Source organism: Mytilus californianus, unplaced genomic scaffold (genome assembly GCF_021869535.1).
Source record: "Mytilus californianus isolate M0D057914Y unplaced genomic scaffold, xbMytCali1.0.p SCAF_16, whole genome shotgun sequence".
Lineage (NCBI taxonomy): Eukaryota > Metazoa > Mollusca > Bivalvia > Mytilida > Mytilidae > Mytilus > Mytilus californianus.
In genome coordinates this window covers 158941-176124 of record NW_026262648.1, presented here as the reverse complement: position 1 = coordinate 176124, position 17184 = coordinate 158941, and the positions used below count along the sequence as shown (strand labels likewise).

Below are 17184 nucleotides of genomic sequence, written 5' to 3'. Positions count from 1 at the left end.
GTCGTATAATACTATGATGTCGTCGTCGTCGGCTTAGGCGTCTTCCAAAGACACATTTGGTTTCCGGACAATAACTTAAGTTTAAGTGAATGGATCTCTATGAAGTTTTACCAGAAGGTTCAATACCACAAAAGCAAGGTTAGGATTTTGGGGTTATGGTACCAACAGACTCAGTTTATGAATAAGGGGCCAAAAACAAGCATTTTTCTAGTTTCCGGACAATAACTTGTGTTTAAGTGTATGGATCCCTATGAAATGGTACCACAAGGTTCCATATCACAAAGGGAAGGCTGGGATTGAGTTTGGAGGTAATTGCTCCAAACGTTCAGGAAAAAGGGACAAAAAACAAGCACTTTTTTAGTTTCCAGACAATAACTTGTGTTCAAGTGTATGGATCTATCTAAAATTGTACTGCAAGGTACCATACCACAAAGGGATGGCTGGGATTGAGTTTGAGGTTAATTACTCCAAGGGTGTTAAAAAAAATTGTGGAGGGGAGAAGTTTTTTTCTCAATTTTTTTTTTTTACCTTATTAATAATGTTTTCCATTTTTACATTGATTATTTCTGATTTATATATAAAAGCAAAAAATACTGATATGGCAGGGAATACACACCAAACCGGACGTGTAAATTATTATATATAACAGATTAACTAAGTATTGTGCAACAGCACAGTATTGCGCAATTGCAAGAAATCTTCAACTACAAAGAAGATCACTTCTAACCTCTCATCAAATCTGTCAGAATCTGTCAGGAGAACTGTTCTAGGACAGTATGTAGAACTGTCATCCTGACACCTTTTAGACAGTTCTAGCTAGAACCGTTCTAACCTAGAACTGATTTAGACAGTTCTACCTAGAACTGATCCTGACAGTTCTACCCTAGAACAGTTTTAGACCGTTTGTGTGGCTTTATCAACGATAATAATAACACTGAATGGTGACCAGTGAGATGCTCTAACTGCAGTGACGTCATTAATTATAAAAAAGAAGATGTGGTATGATTGCCAATGAGACAACTCTCCACAAGAGACCAAATGACACAGAAATTAACAACTATAGGTCACCGTACGGCCTTCAACAATGAACAAAGCCCATACCACATAGTCAGCGATAAAAGGCCCCGAAATAACAATGTAAAACAATTCAAACGAGAAAACTAACGGCCTAATTTATGTACAAAAAATGAGCGAAAAACAAATATGTAACACATAAACAAACGACAACTACTGAATTACAGGCTCCTGACTTGGGACAGGCACATACATACAGAAAGTGGCGGGGTTTAACATGTTAGCGGGATCCTAACCCTCCCCTAACCTTGGACAGTGGTGTAACAGTACAACATAAGAACGAACTATAAAAATCAGTTGAAAGAGGCTTAACTCATCAGATAGATAAAAATATAAATACTGCAAATACATTAAGAACTGTTCTACAATCCTGACAGGTTTGGTCTGTTCTAGAACTGATTTGGTCAGTTCTGCTGACCGTTCTACGACAGTTTTAGACAGTTCTACCCTAGAACTGATCCTGACAGTTCTACCTAGAACTGATTCTGACAGTTCTACTTAGAACTGTTCTAGGACAGTTTAGAACAGTTCTATGACAGATTATTCTGACAGTTCTAATGAGAGGTTAGAAGTGATCTCCACTGTACATATTATTGCACAATTGCAAGAAATCTTCAATTGCACAGTATTAAATCTTCAATTTCACAGTATTGTGAAACAGCACAGTATTGCGCAATAGCCAGAAATCTTCAATTGAAAATTAATACATATATTCTAACCCATTTCAAATTTTTATGATCTTTCACCACATAATTTATTTTGTGTCAGAAACCTATATTATGTCAAAAATGTGATCAAATCCAGACTTGAATATTGTGTCCAAACTTGCACCAAGTGTTCTTAGAGCGGTCGTATCAGGCTGCGCTCGGCGAAGCATTTCATTGTTATTTTATTATTTTAATAAATATTTGAATGATTGAAAATTGTGACTTCAGTTTACAACACTATAACATTTATCATTGCAATTTTCATTGATGCAAATGCATTTCCGGAATTTCCGATACTATGAAATAAATAGAATAATGTCCTTATGTTTTATTTAAACCGGACTTGAACCAAATGCCATTGATTTGTGTTAACAAAAAACCAGTGACATGCATCCCTACTGTCTCTGTCGAAAAAAAAACCTGAACCAATTGTGTACGTGTGATAAATGTTTTGATAATTTGCAAACACAGAGTTTAGTTCTACGGTCTACATCTCGAGTCTTTTAAAGCATAAGTGGGATGGAAATTTTATTTTTTTGGGGGGAAGGGGCAAGAATTATAATTTCACCTGATAAAACCATTTCGTACCTCATGGAAGATATTTATGTCTGTCATCTCCAATCGTATGGAAGATTAATTATATACGTATGCAATGGAAGATTATTTTCAGAAAATTATCAATAAGTTCCCTGTTATTTCGAGTTCTTTGATTGGTTAAATCCAGAGTTGCAAATTTTTATGCAAACATGCGTTCCTTCCTGAGTGAATGTCAAAGTATTGGTGCGGCCTGTGTAGATTTTGAATCGCCTGTGACGAAAGTCGTAGTATCCGAGGCATAGGTACATGTATTACAAGAATAGATTAACAAAGGCCAGATGGGAAAGGCGCAAAATTGTGGCAGGGATAAACATGTTTTGTGTGATCTCAACCCGCCCCCTATACCTCTAACCAATGTAGAATAAACAAACACACAGTTCAAAAGAAGTCCGATTCCGATGTTAAAATATGTAACAAAAGAATATAAGCAGGATGACAAATGAACAGCGTTATAGGTTGATTGTGAACTGTACAGACAAGTTTTATAGATTTTTTAAAGACATTGTATTTATAATAAATGATATTTTGGATTTTTTTTCTTTTCTTTGGTCAGTAAATTGTTTGAAGAATTTTGTGGTTCATTTCTTATTTTTTTAAGCCAAACGTCAACTATATTTCATGTAAAGTGTACCACCTCAAAACAACCTATCCAAATTATACTCATTTTAAAGATTTATTTTGCTTGATTTTAATAAGTAATAATAATGAACGTCTAGATATTCATATTTAAAGATAAATAGTGTCTTTATAGTCGTTAAAGATAAACTATATAAGAATTAACAAATAAAAATGACATAAAATTTTAAAGAACCGATTTCTTTGCAGGTAGAACAAGCTTTGTGAGCAATGGACTACTTAGAGAAGTTAAGACTGGCAACTGAGGATAATAATGATATAGAGGTCCAGAAAATAAGAGTGGAAAAAATTAAAGAAATCACAGTTACAGGGTTTTATAAAAACTGCCCTCTTGATCATTATGAAAAAGACAGTTCATCACAAGCATTGCTACCAACCGATCTGGACCCAGCCATAGCTAACTGTTTTGCTATCAAAGCTACTGGTAATGGAATTGTCTATACCGTTATGTTTCTAAAATGAACATGTTGCTGATAGAATATGCCTTCTATTAATTAGCATTAGAGTTATACCAGAAGATAAAACTATATGCCAACCTTACACCGCTTGAAGAAGTAGCAAGGCATCCTGAAACAGTCAATAGGAATCTTGACCATCTGTTTACCGGTTTACCACAAGATAAATTATTGAAAATCTATGACGTGGCTAAAACCATGGAAGATACCATAATGTACGAAGCACTACCAGCATGCCATACTGGAAATTTGGCAGGGAAGATAAACATAATGGCCCAGCAAATGTTTTTAACGTCTCAATTCATTCTGTTTTCACAGATACCTGTAGAAGTACTCGACCACTTCTGCATAGGAAAATAGATCCAATTAACATGACCAACCAAACCTGCATCAGCGAAACTGACTATGTAGAAGTAGATACTCTTGGAATTAGAGATGGAGATTTAGTTGCATGGCGGTAGATAGTTGTTTGTTTACAGTTTAGTGTTTTTATTTATTCATTTTGGTGTATACATCCTATCAAGACATTGTAGGATGTTTAATTGTAATATTCCTGAGTGACAGGTCGAAAGAGTGGAAGCTTAAATTACATACAAACTTTATTGCAAATAGGAACTACTACACACAATTATTGAATTTTGATATTAGTATATATAAATATATGTGACTGAATTCAGTCATAGACTTAAATTTAAAATTTGTTTTGTATATTGTATAGATATTTCTACTGTACAAACCCATGTACCTTTTGAATTATGGTACCGGTGACTGAATTCAGTCAAGATTTTCATTATTGTTAACATTAATATGTGTATTTAAAACCAATTTGGAATAAATTATCTATACTAAAATCTATTTTTGAAAAAAGAATATAATTCTTGATGTTTGTAAATTGACTGAATTCAGTCAACAGTTTTCCAATGTACTACTTTCAAAACTGTACCCCTTAGAGCATTTAATTGTGGTGTGGGGTATTACACACACCCAACTACTACCAATCTCTAATTTTAAACGTATTATCCATTGAATATTGCAAAGGTATTTCATTTAATTAAGATGGAAGTTCCAGTGCATGTTTGATATATAAATAGACAAGATGACTGAATTCAGTCATTACTTTGGTGTCACATATGCAGTTGTTATTCATACAGATGACTTGGACAAAAAGAATTTCATCAAAAATTAATCATAATTTAAAAGTTCGAATAAAAAGTTATACCGTTCATATGTATATGCTTATTCTCAATTATTTTGTTTTTGAACATGCTAAATAAATTATTGTTGAAATGTTTTCTCTGGCTTATTTCATATGTTGCTAGTCCTATTTGAATAAAATAGTATATTCAGCATGTGGAAGCAAGTACCCAATGTGATTTTATTTTGCCAAAAAGGGACCGAAATCTTCATGTTTTCCTATAGACTAAAAAATTTGTATATTTACATTTGTCATCTTGCACTTCTTACAAAATAGCTGCATATACCTAAGGATACACTTTGTATCAACAGCTGTCAAATTCGTTTAAGATGTGGAGAAAAATCAGTTGTCTAAATTTTAAGGAGGTGTTATTAAGCAGAATCTTGCTAACTCTCCATATTTGACAAATCAGAATATTGACAAGTTGAATCAGATGGTGTTTTGTATTACTCTACACTCAAACAAAGTGTAGTAGTCAGCCGAGAATCAACTTAAAAAACTTATTGGTACTATCATATATATTATTATTATATTTAGCACCCTTTGCTTTAGTTACAAGTGGATATTATTAAAATAATTTTACTAAATATATTTTGATACTAAAGACACATGTAAAACAATCAGGTAAACACATTTTATCACTTTTACAACAATTTCAGAACTGAAATAGGGCTTTGATATAACTTTAATATTTATATTTTGGTGAATATGTTTACTGCTGTAACTAAATTATGTCAACATAGAAATAAATTTCTACTACTTAAAGAGAAAGGGGTAGCTAAAATATGTATAAATACTGGACCTAGTCAGGGTTTAAATTATCACAAACAGAAATTCTTTTCAATATATTGATACCTGATCCTACCTTTTTCATTTACATTTAAAAGCGATAATAATCAAAGTATTCGCAATGTAAATTCTTCATAATTTGAAATAAAAAGAAATTGGTTTGCAACCCTTGTATGATTAAACTAAATATGACAATAAATTTTGTCTCATTGATTACATGCAAGTTCTAATGAATATGGACTCAAATTATAAAAAAAACAAAAACCGATGGATAGTTATTTAAATGGTTTATAATAATGAACTTCTGAATAAATAAGAACGAGAAAGACTATGTATCATATTTTACTTCTTCTATTTGAAAAAAAACTATAATGCATATTAAAAGTATTTCAGAGCAGTTCTGAATGCCACTGCTCAGCTGAGTGCTAGATCAACAATTATGTTTTAGTTTTAGATCACAAGTGATAAGTAAGTCACACTTCGTGTAAGTATGAACACAGAGGCGGATTTAGGGGGGGGGGGGGCTAGGGGGCCCAAGGCCCCCCTTTTGAGAAAAAAATTGGTTAGTTATATGGGGAATCACTGAAGTGTGACGAGAGCGGGCCCCTCTTAGGCAGCCAGTGGGCCCCCACTTATAAAAAATTCTGGATCCGCCACTAGAACATGCTTTGAATAAGAGTGATTAAAACGCAAGTCTGAAAGAAATTGTTTTAAGTTCAAAGGACAAGACTTTTGCATTTACTTTTGCAAAATTCTTTCATCACAAAAGAAATGATATACAATGAATGAGTTTCTTTAGTCATCTTAAGGTTGTGCACACTCACCCACAGACAGTATAACATTTCCTAACCTTATTGTTTTAGTTAACGTCAATAGTTATCAATCCAGTCAAATTCACAGCTGAACTCGCCATTGTTTTTTTCAAACAAACACACTATAAAGAATGTGTGTATACATAATGTTCAGATGCATGTTGACATCGATGTGTAAGACCAAAAACTACACTGTCAAAAAATGTCTTTCTTTTGGAATTTAGTTCAAATGGGGTTTCCTAAGGGGTAACAGAACGTTAGACTTGATTTTTTTTTAAACTTGAGATACGTATTATAATATAAATTTGTTATATATAAGCTTTGTTTATCTGTGAAAAAAGAAGAACAAATTACAATTTCGCATAATTTATTAACGTAATTGTTAAAAGACCACCAATTTAGGTATTATTTTCTTTAATATAAATAAGACCCATGCTTAAAAGATAGAAAAAAATCTATTTCTGACCCAAATGGCAAGTAAGAACCAGAAAAAAGAAATTTTCCAAATTGCCGCCAAATTATTTTTCTGCGAAATTAACGCAATTTCAAAATGGCGGGCTTTAAGATCAGTTCCATTGTTGTCTTAAGAAATGTAGCAAAAACGGTCGTTTCTAAGGGCTTGCTTTCCAACTGATTGAATTGCAAAAAAATGTCCATATTGGTCAATTATCTATATATATATATACTTGTATATACAAAAAGCCTAAACCAATGGATAGTTATTTAAATGGTTTATAATAATGAACTTCTGAATAAATAAGATCGAGAAAGACTAGGTCTCATATTTTACTTCTTCTATTTAAAAAAAAAAACTATATATGCAAATTAATTGTATTTCAGAATTTGAATAAGTGTAAATCCGTTCATCCTATTTCGACTCTTTAAAATTCAAGAGTCTATCCTAAATTGAGGTAAATCATATGGCCTTCCAAATACTGTTTCGATCAAAAAACATCACTGAAGAGACATTTATTGTCGAAATTCGGATATGGTGTAAAAAAAAATTGTTCACCTCATGTATGTGGTTTACCATCTTTGCCACAAGTTTATTGTTTTCTGTTTTGTATTATATTAATATAAAAATCCATTTTGTTACATCTTGTGATCAATATTTATTTGGCAATCGTCAATGGCAGTCAGCAGGGTTTAAGAACATCAGTTGTTCAACCTGTTAGTCAAATGCGTTTTGTTAAAATATACTTTTTCACTTTTTTGGTCTTTTGGAAAATGTTGTTTGTTGAAATATGTTTTACATGCACACGTATAAAAATTGCGGTCTTTATCCAACGCAATCATAGGTTTGAACGTTGTTTTCAATTGATACTTGTTTATATACTTGTATATATATTTTTGATATTAACTTGACTTAGTTAATACTTTTTTCATGTATTGTATTTTTCTTGTCACTTGTGTATATTATGTTTGCATTTTGACCTGTCAGGCTTTTCTTTCTGCAATAAAGTTATGTGAATAAAACAAAGACGGTAATTCTTTGGGATCGAAGAAAAATATGTGCTTTTTCCGTAATTGAACACATCATGAATTTTGAAGAAAAAGACGTAATAAGTGAATTAGTGGCAATTTTTTTTTCCAATTACAAGTAATAATAGCACACAATTATGAAAATGTGTTTATTATGTGTGTCGGAAACGAATTTGGTGCTTGTTACATCAAAAAAGCACCGTCAATCAAGAAGATTGGTGTTTTGCTTTCAACAAGTATTTGTATATGAAAATCACAAATATTTTTGTCTTACTTCGTTTCTGTTTGTATAATTACTAACCCTTCATCACCCCGGTTTTTGGCGGGGTTGGTGTTGGTCAGTCTTTAATTGTTTATGTTTTTTTTTAATATTGTTGGTTGTCTATTGAACGTTGAATGACATCATTTGAACCGTTCGAAGAGCATCACATTACAATCATATATAACTTCATTTTAGGTGGAACGGCTGACATCACAATTCATCAGAAATTAAGCAAAGGTAACCTGAAGGAAATTTGTAGAGCTTCAGGAGGAGATTGTGGTGGTATTTCAGTAGACAACTCGTTCTACCAGATCTTCATCAAACTTCTAGGAGCCCCTCTCTTGAATATTATGAAACGAGAAGACCCATCTGCGCATTTAGATATTTTTAGAGAACTTGAAGCTATCAAAAGAACCGTTGATAAAACAAATCAGGATAAGGTTACTATGGCAATCCCTAGAGCAATTCTCGATGATATTTGTAAAACGCATTTGCATGAAGACTTTGCAGCTGTTATCGAAGCTTCGCCATACAAAGATAGAATGAAAGTACGATATGACAAACTAAGAATTGAAACAGATTTAATAAAAAATCTATTTAAAGAAGCATCTCAAAAAATAATACAGCGAATCGACGAGGCATTGAATGATAAAAATGCAGGTTTTGTATCAGTGATTCTATTAGTCGGTGGATTTTCTGACTGTAAGATAATCCAAGATGAAATAAAAGCAAAGTTTCCAAAAATGAGAGTGATAGTACCGGAAGAAGCTGGATTAGCAGTGTTAAAGGGGGCAGTGCTGTTTGGTCATAGACCCGAGCAGATTGTATCGCGAATTGCCAGGTACACATATGGTGTCCAATATAGACCCCGTTTCATTTCAGTAATCCATGAACCTGCACGACAAGTTGACACTCATGGAATCTCAAGATGTATTGATGCTTTTGACATTTTCGTTAGGAGTGATTCAGAAGTAAAGTTAGGATCAAAGATTAGGAAAGAATTTTCCACTGTAAGAGAGTTCCAGAGCTTCGTATCCTTCCCAGTCTTTCAAACCATACAACAATCTCCAAAATACACAGATGAAGACAGTTGTACACATATTGCAACGTTACGCTTAGCTATACCTAATCCGTCAAGATATTTTCGTGATCTGGATGTCGAATTTGTATTTGGTCACACAGAACTTAAGGTCACCGGATATGAGATGCAATCTGGAGCGGAATGTGAAACTGCATTAGACCTTATCTAAGTTGTGGGAGACATTCATCAGCATAGTCAAAACTAACGAACTTTCAATTTCCTGGAAGCTTTTTTTTAAATATTAGTCTATTGTGTAGCCGATCAAACACGTATCAAGATTTGATGGTACTTATATTTGGGAAGTGGATATTTTTTTACAATTCTATAAGGATTGAAAAATTTAACAAAATTTTCATTTGTATAACATGACTAACTTTAGATCGCGTCGAGTCTATAAAATTCATTAATCAATCTAACAGATATCCACAGATAAAATACTTGATACTACGCTTGTATTTGGCATTTTAAAACACTGCTGTTTTGCAAACAAAACTATACAGTTTAATAACTGTAAAATAATACGGTTTCCACTGTTTCCCTGAACACCTTCAAATAGCTATATTCCCTTCATTTCTTCCTTGGCATTCATAATATTCTTAAACGTGTATCAATCAAATAAAAAAAATGATCCCGTTTATGTTCACATACAACATGTACAATTTGAAAAGCTCTGCGAGATGAAGATAGTAAAACTCATTGAAAGGAACAGTGTACACTATATCTATTGAAGGATACAGTTAAAACCTGTAACGTATACATTAATACTGTTGAATTGAATAAAATTGAATTGTATAAGGGAAGAGACACATTCAGTTCAGTTCAATATGTTCCTGCCATCTGATATGGTTTGTGACAAAAAAAACTAGATAAATTAATACACTTAAAGGAATATCTTTCAATGCAAATTGATATATAGATGGTGTATAAAAATCTATTGTGTATATGAATAGATTACAGATGACAAAAAATAATAAAATTAGTATAATTACCAATTTTGAGAAAATATCTTTTCATTTATAGAACGTGAAGAATAATATGCTGTTTAAAATTAATTTTCTTTGTAAAGATTGTGGTACAGTTTAGTAGAATTTGTTAAAAAGTGACACATGATTTAGAAAAGAAGATCTAATTTGCCAACGCTCGGTATAAAGATACTGATAACAATAATGCATACCCATGTTAGAATGGGCATATAGAATGACATGTAGAGAATGACATGAAAGATTTATTTCCTTAATAAATCTTGATAAGTAAATCATCCAAGTTGAAATAAACATAGAGCATGACATGATAGAATTATGTCGATTCTAATAGGAAAATCTTAAATTGTTGTACTTCGAAGCGGGGCGGACCTATAACACACGTTCAAAAGACAGCCATTATGATTTTATGGTGCAAAAACAATACAGAAAATCTACCGTTTCACGATAAAAAAATACATTAATAGATTTTAATTAATTTCCTAGCAAGATACACCAACGAAGGGGGGGAAGGGGGGGCAAGGGAGTTCCAATAACAGCAAAACAGCAAATTGATTTGGCTTATAACTGATGACAAGGAATTGAAAAGGGATAAAAACACAGATAACAGTAATTGAAAAATTAAAATCAGTCGGGTCCAGGACAAATCCAGTATATATCTTATTATAATCCTTTGTAATGAATTCCATTTTCTATGAACATGTTTTTAGAGTTATATATATAGAATTGGTTTACTCAATGTATGATATTTTTTGTTATGGAATACTTTTCTCAGCATTTATTTTTGTACTTTTAATGAAGCTCACACATGCTTGTAATTTAAATAGTGAGTGTATTCTTAGAAAAGAATCACAGAGCTGAGTCTGTGTTCCTTATTATATAAAAGGTGTTTAGGTTAACTGGTCGTATGGAACTAGGACTTAAATGCCATCCTCATCAGGTATCCCTGGCCATATGTTTTCTATTTTGTCGAGTCTGCGACTTTTGTCGCAAACGACATATAAAGTGATCACACATTCCGACGGCGGCGTCGTCGTCAGGGGCATCCACAAATATTCACTCTGTGGTTAATGTTTTTAAAATTTGAATAACTTTCTTAAAATATCCTGGATTTCTGCCAAACTTGGACAGAAGCTTGTTTATGATCATAAAATAGTATCCAGAAGTTAATTTTGTAAAAAAAAATAATCCTATTTATCCGTATTTTACTTATAAATGGACTTAGTTTTTCTGCCAGTTTACATTACATTTACTCTGTGGATAAATTTAAAAAAAATAGTTTTCGGACAATAACTCAAAAACAGTTTCACCAATTTGCAAGAAACTTTGGTGAATTGTTTATTTCTATCGACATGAGCTACCTTTTGATTTTTGTCGAGCCTTCGACTTTAGTCGAAAAAGCGAGACATAGAGATCCTACATTCCGTCGGCGTCATTGTCGGCGGCGTCCACAAATATTCACTCTGTGGTTAAAGTTTTTGAAATTTTAATAACTTTCTTAAACTATCCTGGATTTTTACCAATCTTGGACCAAAGCTTGTTTATGATCAAAAGCTTGTATCTAGAAGGAAAATTTGTAAAAATTTATTTCTTGTATTTCCATATTTTACTTATAACATGATTGTATAAATTGACTTTAATAAGTTTTTCTTTCAGTTAACATTCCATAAAGTCTGCAGTTAAAGTTTTTAAAACATTAATTAGATTCATAAACCATCCTGGATTTTTACCAAACTTGGACAGAAGCTTCTTACAATCAAAAGATAGTATCTAGAGGAAATTTGTATGTCCCCGCCGTTGCGGAGGGGGCATTAAGTTTTACCCTTGTCCGTCTGTACATACGTCCGTCCGTATGTCCCAAAGCTGGTTTCCGTTCTCTAACTTCAGTTTGCCTCAACCAAATGTTATGAAACTTATACACAATGCTTATTACCACAAAACACGGATCAAGTTTGAATTTTGGGGGCGTCACTTAAACCGTTCTAGAGTTATGCCCTTTTACAAATGAAAAAAATGCTGAATTTTTTAGTTTCCGTTCTCTAACTTTAGTTTGCCTCAACCAAATGCAATGACACTTATACACAATGCTTATTACGTCAAAATACAGATCAAGTTTGAATTTTGGGGTTGTCACTAAATTTTCTAGGGTTATGCCTCTTTACAAATGGAAAAATTGCTGAATTTTTCGTTTCCGTTCTCCGAGTAAATTAAGTTTGCATCAACCAATTTTATGAAACTTATACACAATACGTATTACCACAAAACTCAGATCAAGTACAAATTTGGTTAGGGTCACTTTTACTGTTCTTCAGTTATGTTCCTTTATAACTGTATATGACATGCAAGCGGGGGCATCATCTGTGTCCCATGGACATATTCCCCATATATTTAATAACTTTTTACCTATTTTGTTGAACCTGCAACTAACATCAAAAGTAGGCGAGACACTAGTACTGGGTTCCGCGGAACCCTTACGAATTTTTGTAATATTTTAAAAGAATTGTTCGAATTTAATATGCACATACAGGGAAACAAGGATCGTTATCCCTATACGTAAAAATCAAGATAATTCTAAATACATGTTCTTAGAAAAAGGAATTTATTACAAAGGATAATAATAATATATACTGTAATGGTCCTGGACCCAACTAATATTAAAATGTTTATGTGATGATCTGTGATTAAATATAAGAAGATGTGGTATGAGTGCCAATGAGACAACTCTCCGTCCAAGTCACAATTTGTTAAAGTAAACCATTAATATAGGTCAAAGTACGGTCTTCAACACGGAGCCTTGGCCAACACCGAACAGCAAGCCATAAAGGGCCCCAAAAATGACTAGTGTACTGTAAACCCATTCAAATGTCTATATGTTAATTGAATCCTTCTCCGAATACGGGACCACCATGTTACTAGTGGAAAGATCCCAATTCAATTTCTACCGAAGATTGGCTGTCAAAATGCCAACATTCCAATTTTCAATAACAGTTAACAGCAAATACATTCTCACGATAACAGATAACAAAAAACTAATAGCAGCTAACAAGGAATAAGACAATAAGCTAACAGCAAATATATTTTCAGAATAACAGATAACAAAGAATTAAATTGCCCCAAAACAGCATAACAGTTAAACCCCTTGACCCCCTCCCCCCTTATAAAAATATAACATAAGGGTCGGGGGATGCAAGTTGTGTCTACTATCTTCAAACTATTATGAGTATAGAAAATCTCTCAAAGCAGAAATGTTTACACTGATCAGAACAACCTGCTTTCTATTTACGCCAAAACTGTCAAACGCCTTCTTATAGGAGTTATTTTTCTTAAATGTCAAATGATAGCAATTTATTTCCTTTTGGAATTTGTTTTGGAAAATCATTATAAATAGAGATACGAAGGAAAAATGATAAGAAAGACAAGATGTACAAAAAGTCAACAAGGCCAAAATCGTCCGACTTCATTATTGGAGTTATTGTCCTATTATAACGATTTTATCATTTTTGCGTTTTTGATTAATATCTTACAAAACGTCTTTTCTTCTGAGACTGCTGGACCAAATTTAATTAATGTTGAATTACTGGTCTTCGTTTTATTTAATATTTTCATTTTTTTTCTATATATTTTTCTTCATTGTTAAATTGTTAGAAACTACGTATACCTAAGATTTTAACTCGATCAGGCAAAGTTTACCTTAGATAGATTTGGTTTTTTTTTTTGGTAGGATAGCTCTTTAACAGTTTTGGTTCTTGTACATCCTTAGCTTTTAAATATTCGACTTTGCCAATTCCTGATGAAGGTAAATCTAGTTAAAAGCATTGGACGCAGGAAAATTATGATATGCGGTGTTTATTTATTACCAGATATAAATGATCATAGACGGCCTGATAACACAGATATTCCGTTGTGCATTTCTTCAAGACAATAAATGAAAATTAAACAAATACCACCTGCGCTTTCTCAATAATATTTTAACAGTGTGATGTACTGATTTTAGGACAAATTATATCAAAATTATAGAAAACTTCATCAGCTCTAACTCAAAATATGGACAATGTTATGTTAAACGGGTTTTACATTTGGAAGGGGTATGAAAAAAATTGCAACTAATACATTGTCCACAGGAGGGACTTTTTTTGCAAAGAACGATGTCTATGTTTGCGGACCAGATTACATAGATATAGGAAGATGTGGTATGAGTGCCAATGAGACAACTCTCCATCCAAGTCAAAATTTATAAAAGTAAACCATTATAAGTCAATGTACGGTCTTCAACACGAAGCCTTGGCTCACACCGAATAGCAAGCTATAAAGGGCCCCAAAAATTACTAGTGTAAAACCATTCAAACGGGAAAACCAACGGTCTAATCTATACAAAAAAAGAAAAAGAAACGAGAAACACTTATGAACCACATCAACAAACAACTACTGAACATCAGATTCTTGACTAGGGACAGGTGCAAACAATTGCAGTGGGTTTAAACGTTTTAATGGTACTAAACCTACACCCTTATCTTAAACAATAGAGTAACATCACAACATAGAAAGACACACTATAAAATATCAATTGCAATGGCTTAACTCAATCAAAAGACGTAGTAACACAAATGAACGTACACTGAACGAATAAATTTGATCTATGATACAATGTGGGTACAAAGTTTAAAAAAAAGGGATGAATAATAAAATTAAAAGAAGTGTACCGCTGCGGAATTTCAGAAAAACATCAACTACATATATTGAATGTCTGTTTGAACATGTCAAATTATATATGTGTATTTAGTTGTTGCCAATAGGTCTACAATCTCCGAGTACTCACCGGAAAAATAAAATTAGAAATCAAGTTGTTTTTAAGTACAAACACATTATTTTATTTATCAACAACATATATTAATTGTATATACCTGATGTGTACCATGTATCATTTTTGCCTCAAAATTGTAACTTTATTTTTATACATTTTTAAAGTTTGAAATACCACAATGTGTCATGTTTTACATGAAAAAAAAAATCAGTAAACAATGTCATAGACTTTATTAGTTTGCTCGTATATATGCATGGCTTTCCCACTGTTGAATAAGATAGATATCAATCATATAAAAAGAAGATGTGGTACACGACAACTCTTTACAAGGGACCAAATGACACAGAAATTTACAGCTATAGGTCACGGTACGACCTTCAACAATGCGCAAAGCCCATATCACATATTCAGCGATAAAAGGTCCCAAAATCACAAATGTAAAACAGTTCACACGAAAACACCAACGGCCTAATTAATGTAACAAATTCGACAACCACTGAATTACAGGTTCCTTACAAGGGACAGGCACATACATACAAATATGGCGGAGTTAAACATTTTAGTGGTATCCCAACCCTCCCCTAACCTGGGACAGTGGTGTAACAGTACAACATAAGAACGAACTATAAAAATCAGTTGAAAAAGGCTTAACTCATCTGATGGATGCAAATAGAAAAACATCAAACAAAAACACTGAGTGGACGTGGCCGGGTATTTTTATATCCCAACAACAAAAATACACTAAGTACAGATATGAGGATACTAGCAGTTACTAACAGCTAGTTCAAAACCACTAACAACTAATAAAAAAAATGATACATCTAAGACTAAACTATCAATTAGTACACATTCAATATCCAATGGATTTAGTATAAAGACGTCATAAACAGTCAGAGAAAAACATGACTTTGTGCAATGCTAAGATACATGTATCGACAGATTGTAGATCCAGGAATGTGTATATGAATATAAGAATAATATTTAGTTTGCTTTTAATTTCTGATAACAAAATCAATATTAATACCAATAAAAACAATTTTCAAAGATCTAATTACAGTGTTTTTTTTATTGGTAAAATTTTATTATTATTTAAACATGTTAAAGGATCGATAAGTTTAAGGTTTCTAAATTTCCGTGGCACGGTAAACAACATCTCCGTAAAAATGAGGATGTGCTATCCCGGTTGAAATAAGTTTTTTACAGGTACAACCAAACTTCAACACCAAAACTTTATATCTATGGGATAATTTAGTAAAGATTTTAAGTAATTTGTGGTAACGAAATCCCTGGCTTAATCATTTACCAGTAATACATAGATTTCGTTCATTAAAATATAAAACGTCACAACAGACACGGACATAGCGGTCGACTTGTGGAATATACACACTGTAAGATGGTGCCAAAGGAACATCGCCATCCAAAAAGGGAAAATTAACATTAGGGAACGAAAAATCGTTCCTTTTGTCGTAAAATCGTTCATTTACGGCTAAAGCTGTGCCACTTTTTTTATGAAGTTTCGAAAAAAAATGAAAACTTAGACTGAAAAATATATGCACTACTATTTTATTCAAAGGTCAAATCATAGGGCTGTGCGGCGGCATATTTTTAACATTTATATGCCCCGATTTTAAACTTATACTTAAGCTCTGTACTACCCTTCCTATACTTAACGTTTTTCTGATAAGTCAAAATTCGCCGCATCCTGTGCATATATATACTGGTAACATTTCCAAGTTACGTCTTTATGAGATCTTAGCTGGTATCCAGTACGTAATCTAAAGAAAATATCTATGAACATTATACATAAGAGGCATGGTTTGTGAAATAGCTGTATTAACAAAGTGCAACCTATAATATACGATCATTAATATAATAACTGTAATTATTCCGCAAATATTAACCTATTATGCGCTCGTCAATGAGACTGTAATTCAACGACGCAAATAACTAAAATGACATCTAGAAAACGATGTTTTGATTCCGTCATACGAATCTAGACTTCAAAAGTGACTCGCAACAGATTTTACGGAATTAATAACAAATTTACACAAACCTCATATGCAAAAACATGTCTTAAGGTATAGGTCGGTTTATACATAGCCTGTTTTTGAAATAAACAATAGTTCAAGGGAATATTAAAAGCATTATCTGGAGCAATACGTTATTCTACAAGTAATTACATGTACCATCAGTGTAGAATATAAAGTTGATAATGCAAAGGTATCAAGATGCTAAATTAAATCCTTGCATATTTCATCGCATTTCGTTTGAAAATAAATCATCCCAAAATTGTTTTCATTGTTTAGTTAAATA

The 17184-nt window shown here is 32.6% G+C and overlaps 1 protein-coding gene across 1 annotated transcript in view; it reads left to right on the top strand.

Annotated features, from left to right (window-relative positions):
* LOC127726025 (heat shock 70 kDa protein 12A-like) overlaps window positions 1-10078 on the top strand; it is a 49272-nt gene extending 39194 nt beyond the window's left edge. The window contains exon 4 of the mRNA XM_052233322.1: window positions 8205-10078. Coding sequence (XP_052089282.1) covers window positions 8205-9259 — 1055 coding nt within the window. The 3' untranslated portion in view covers window positions 9260-10078. The remainder of the gene's footprint in view (window positions 1-8204) is intronic.
* Window positions 10079-17184: the final 7106 nt, after the last annotated feature.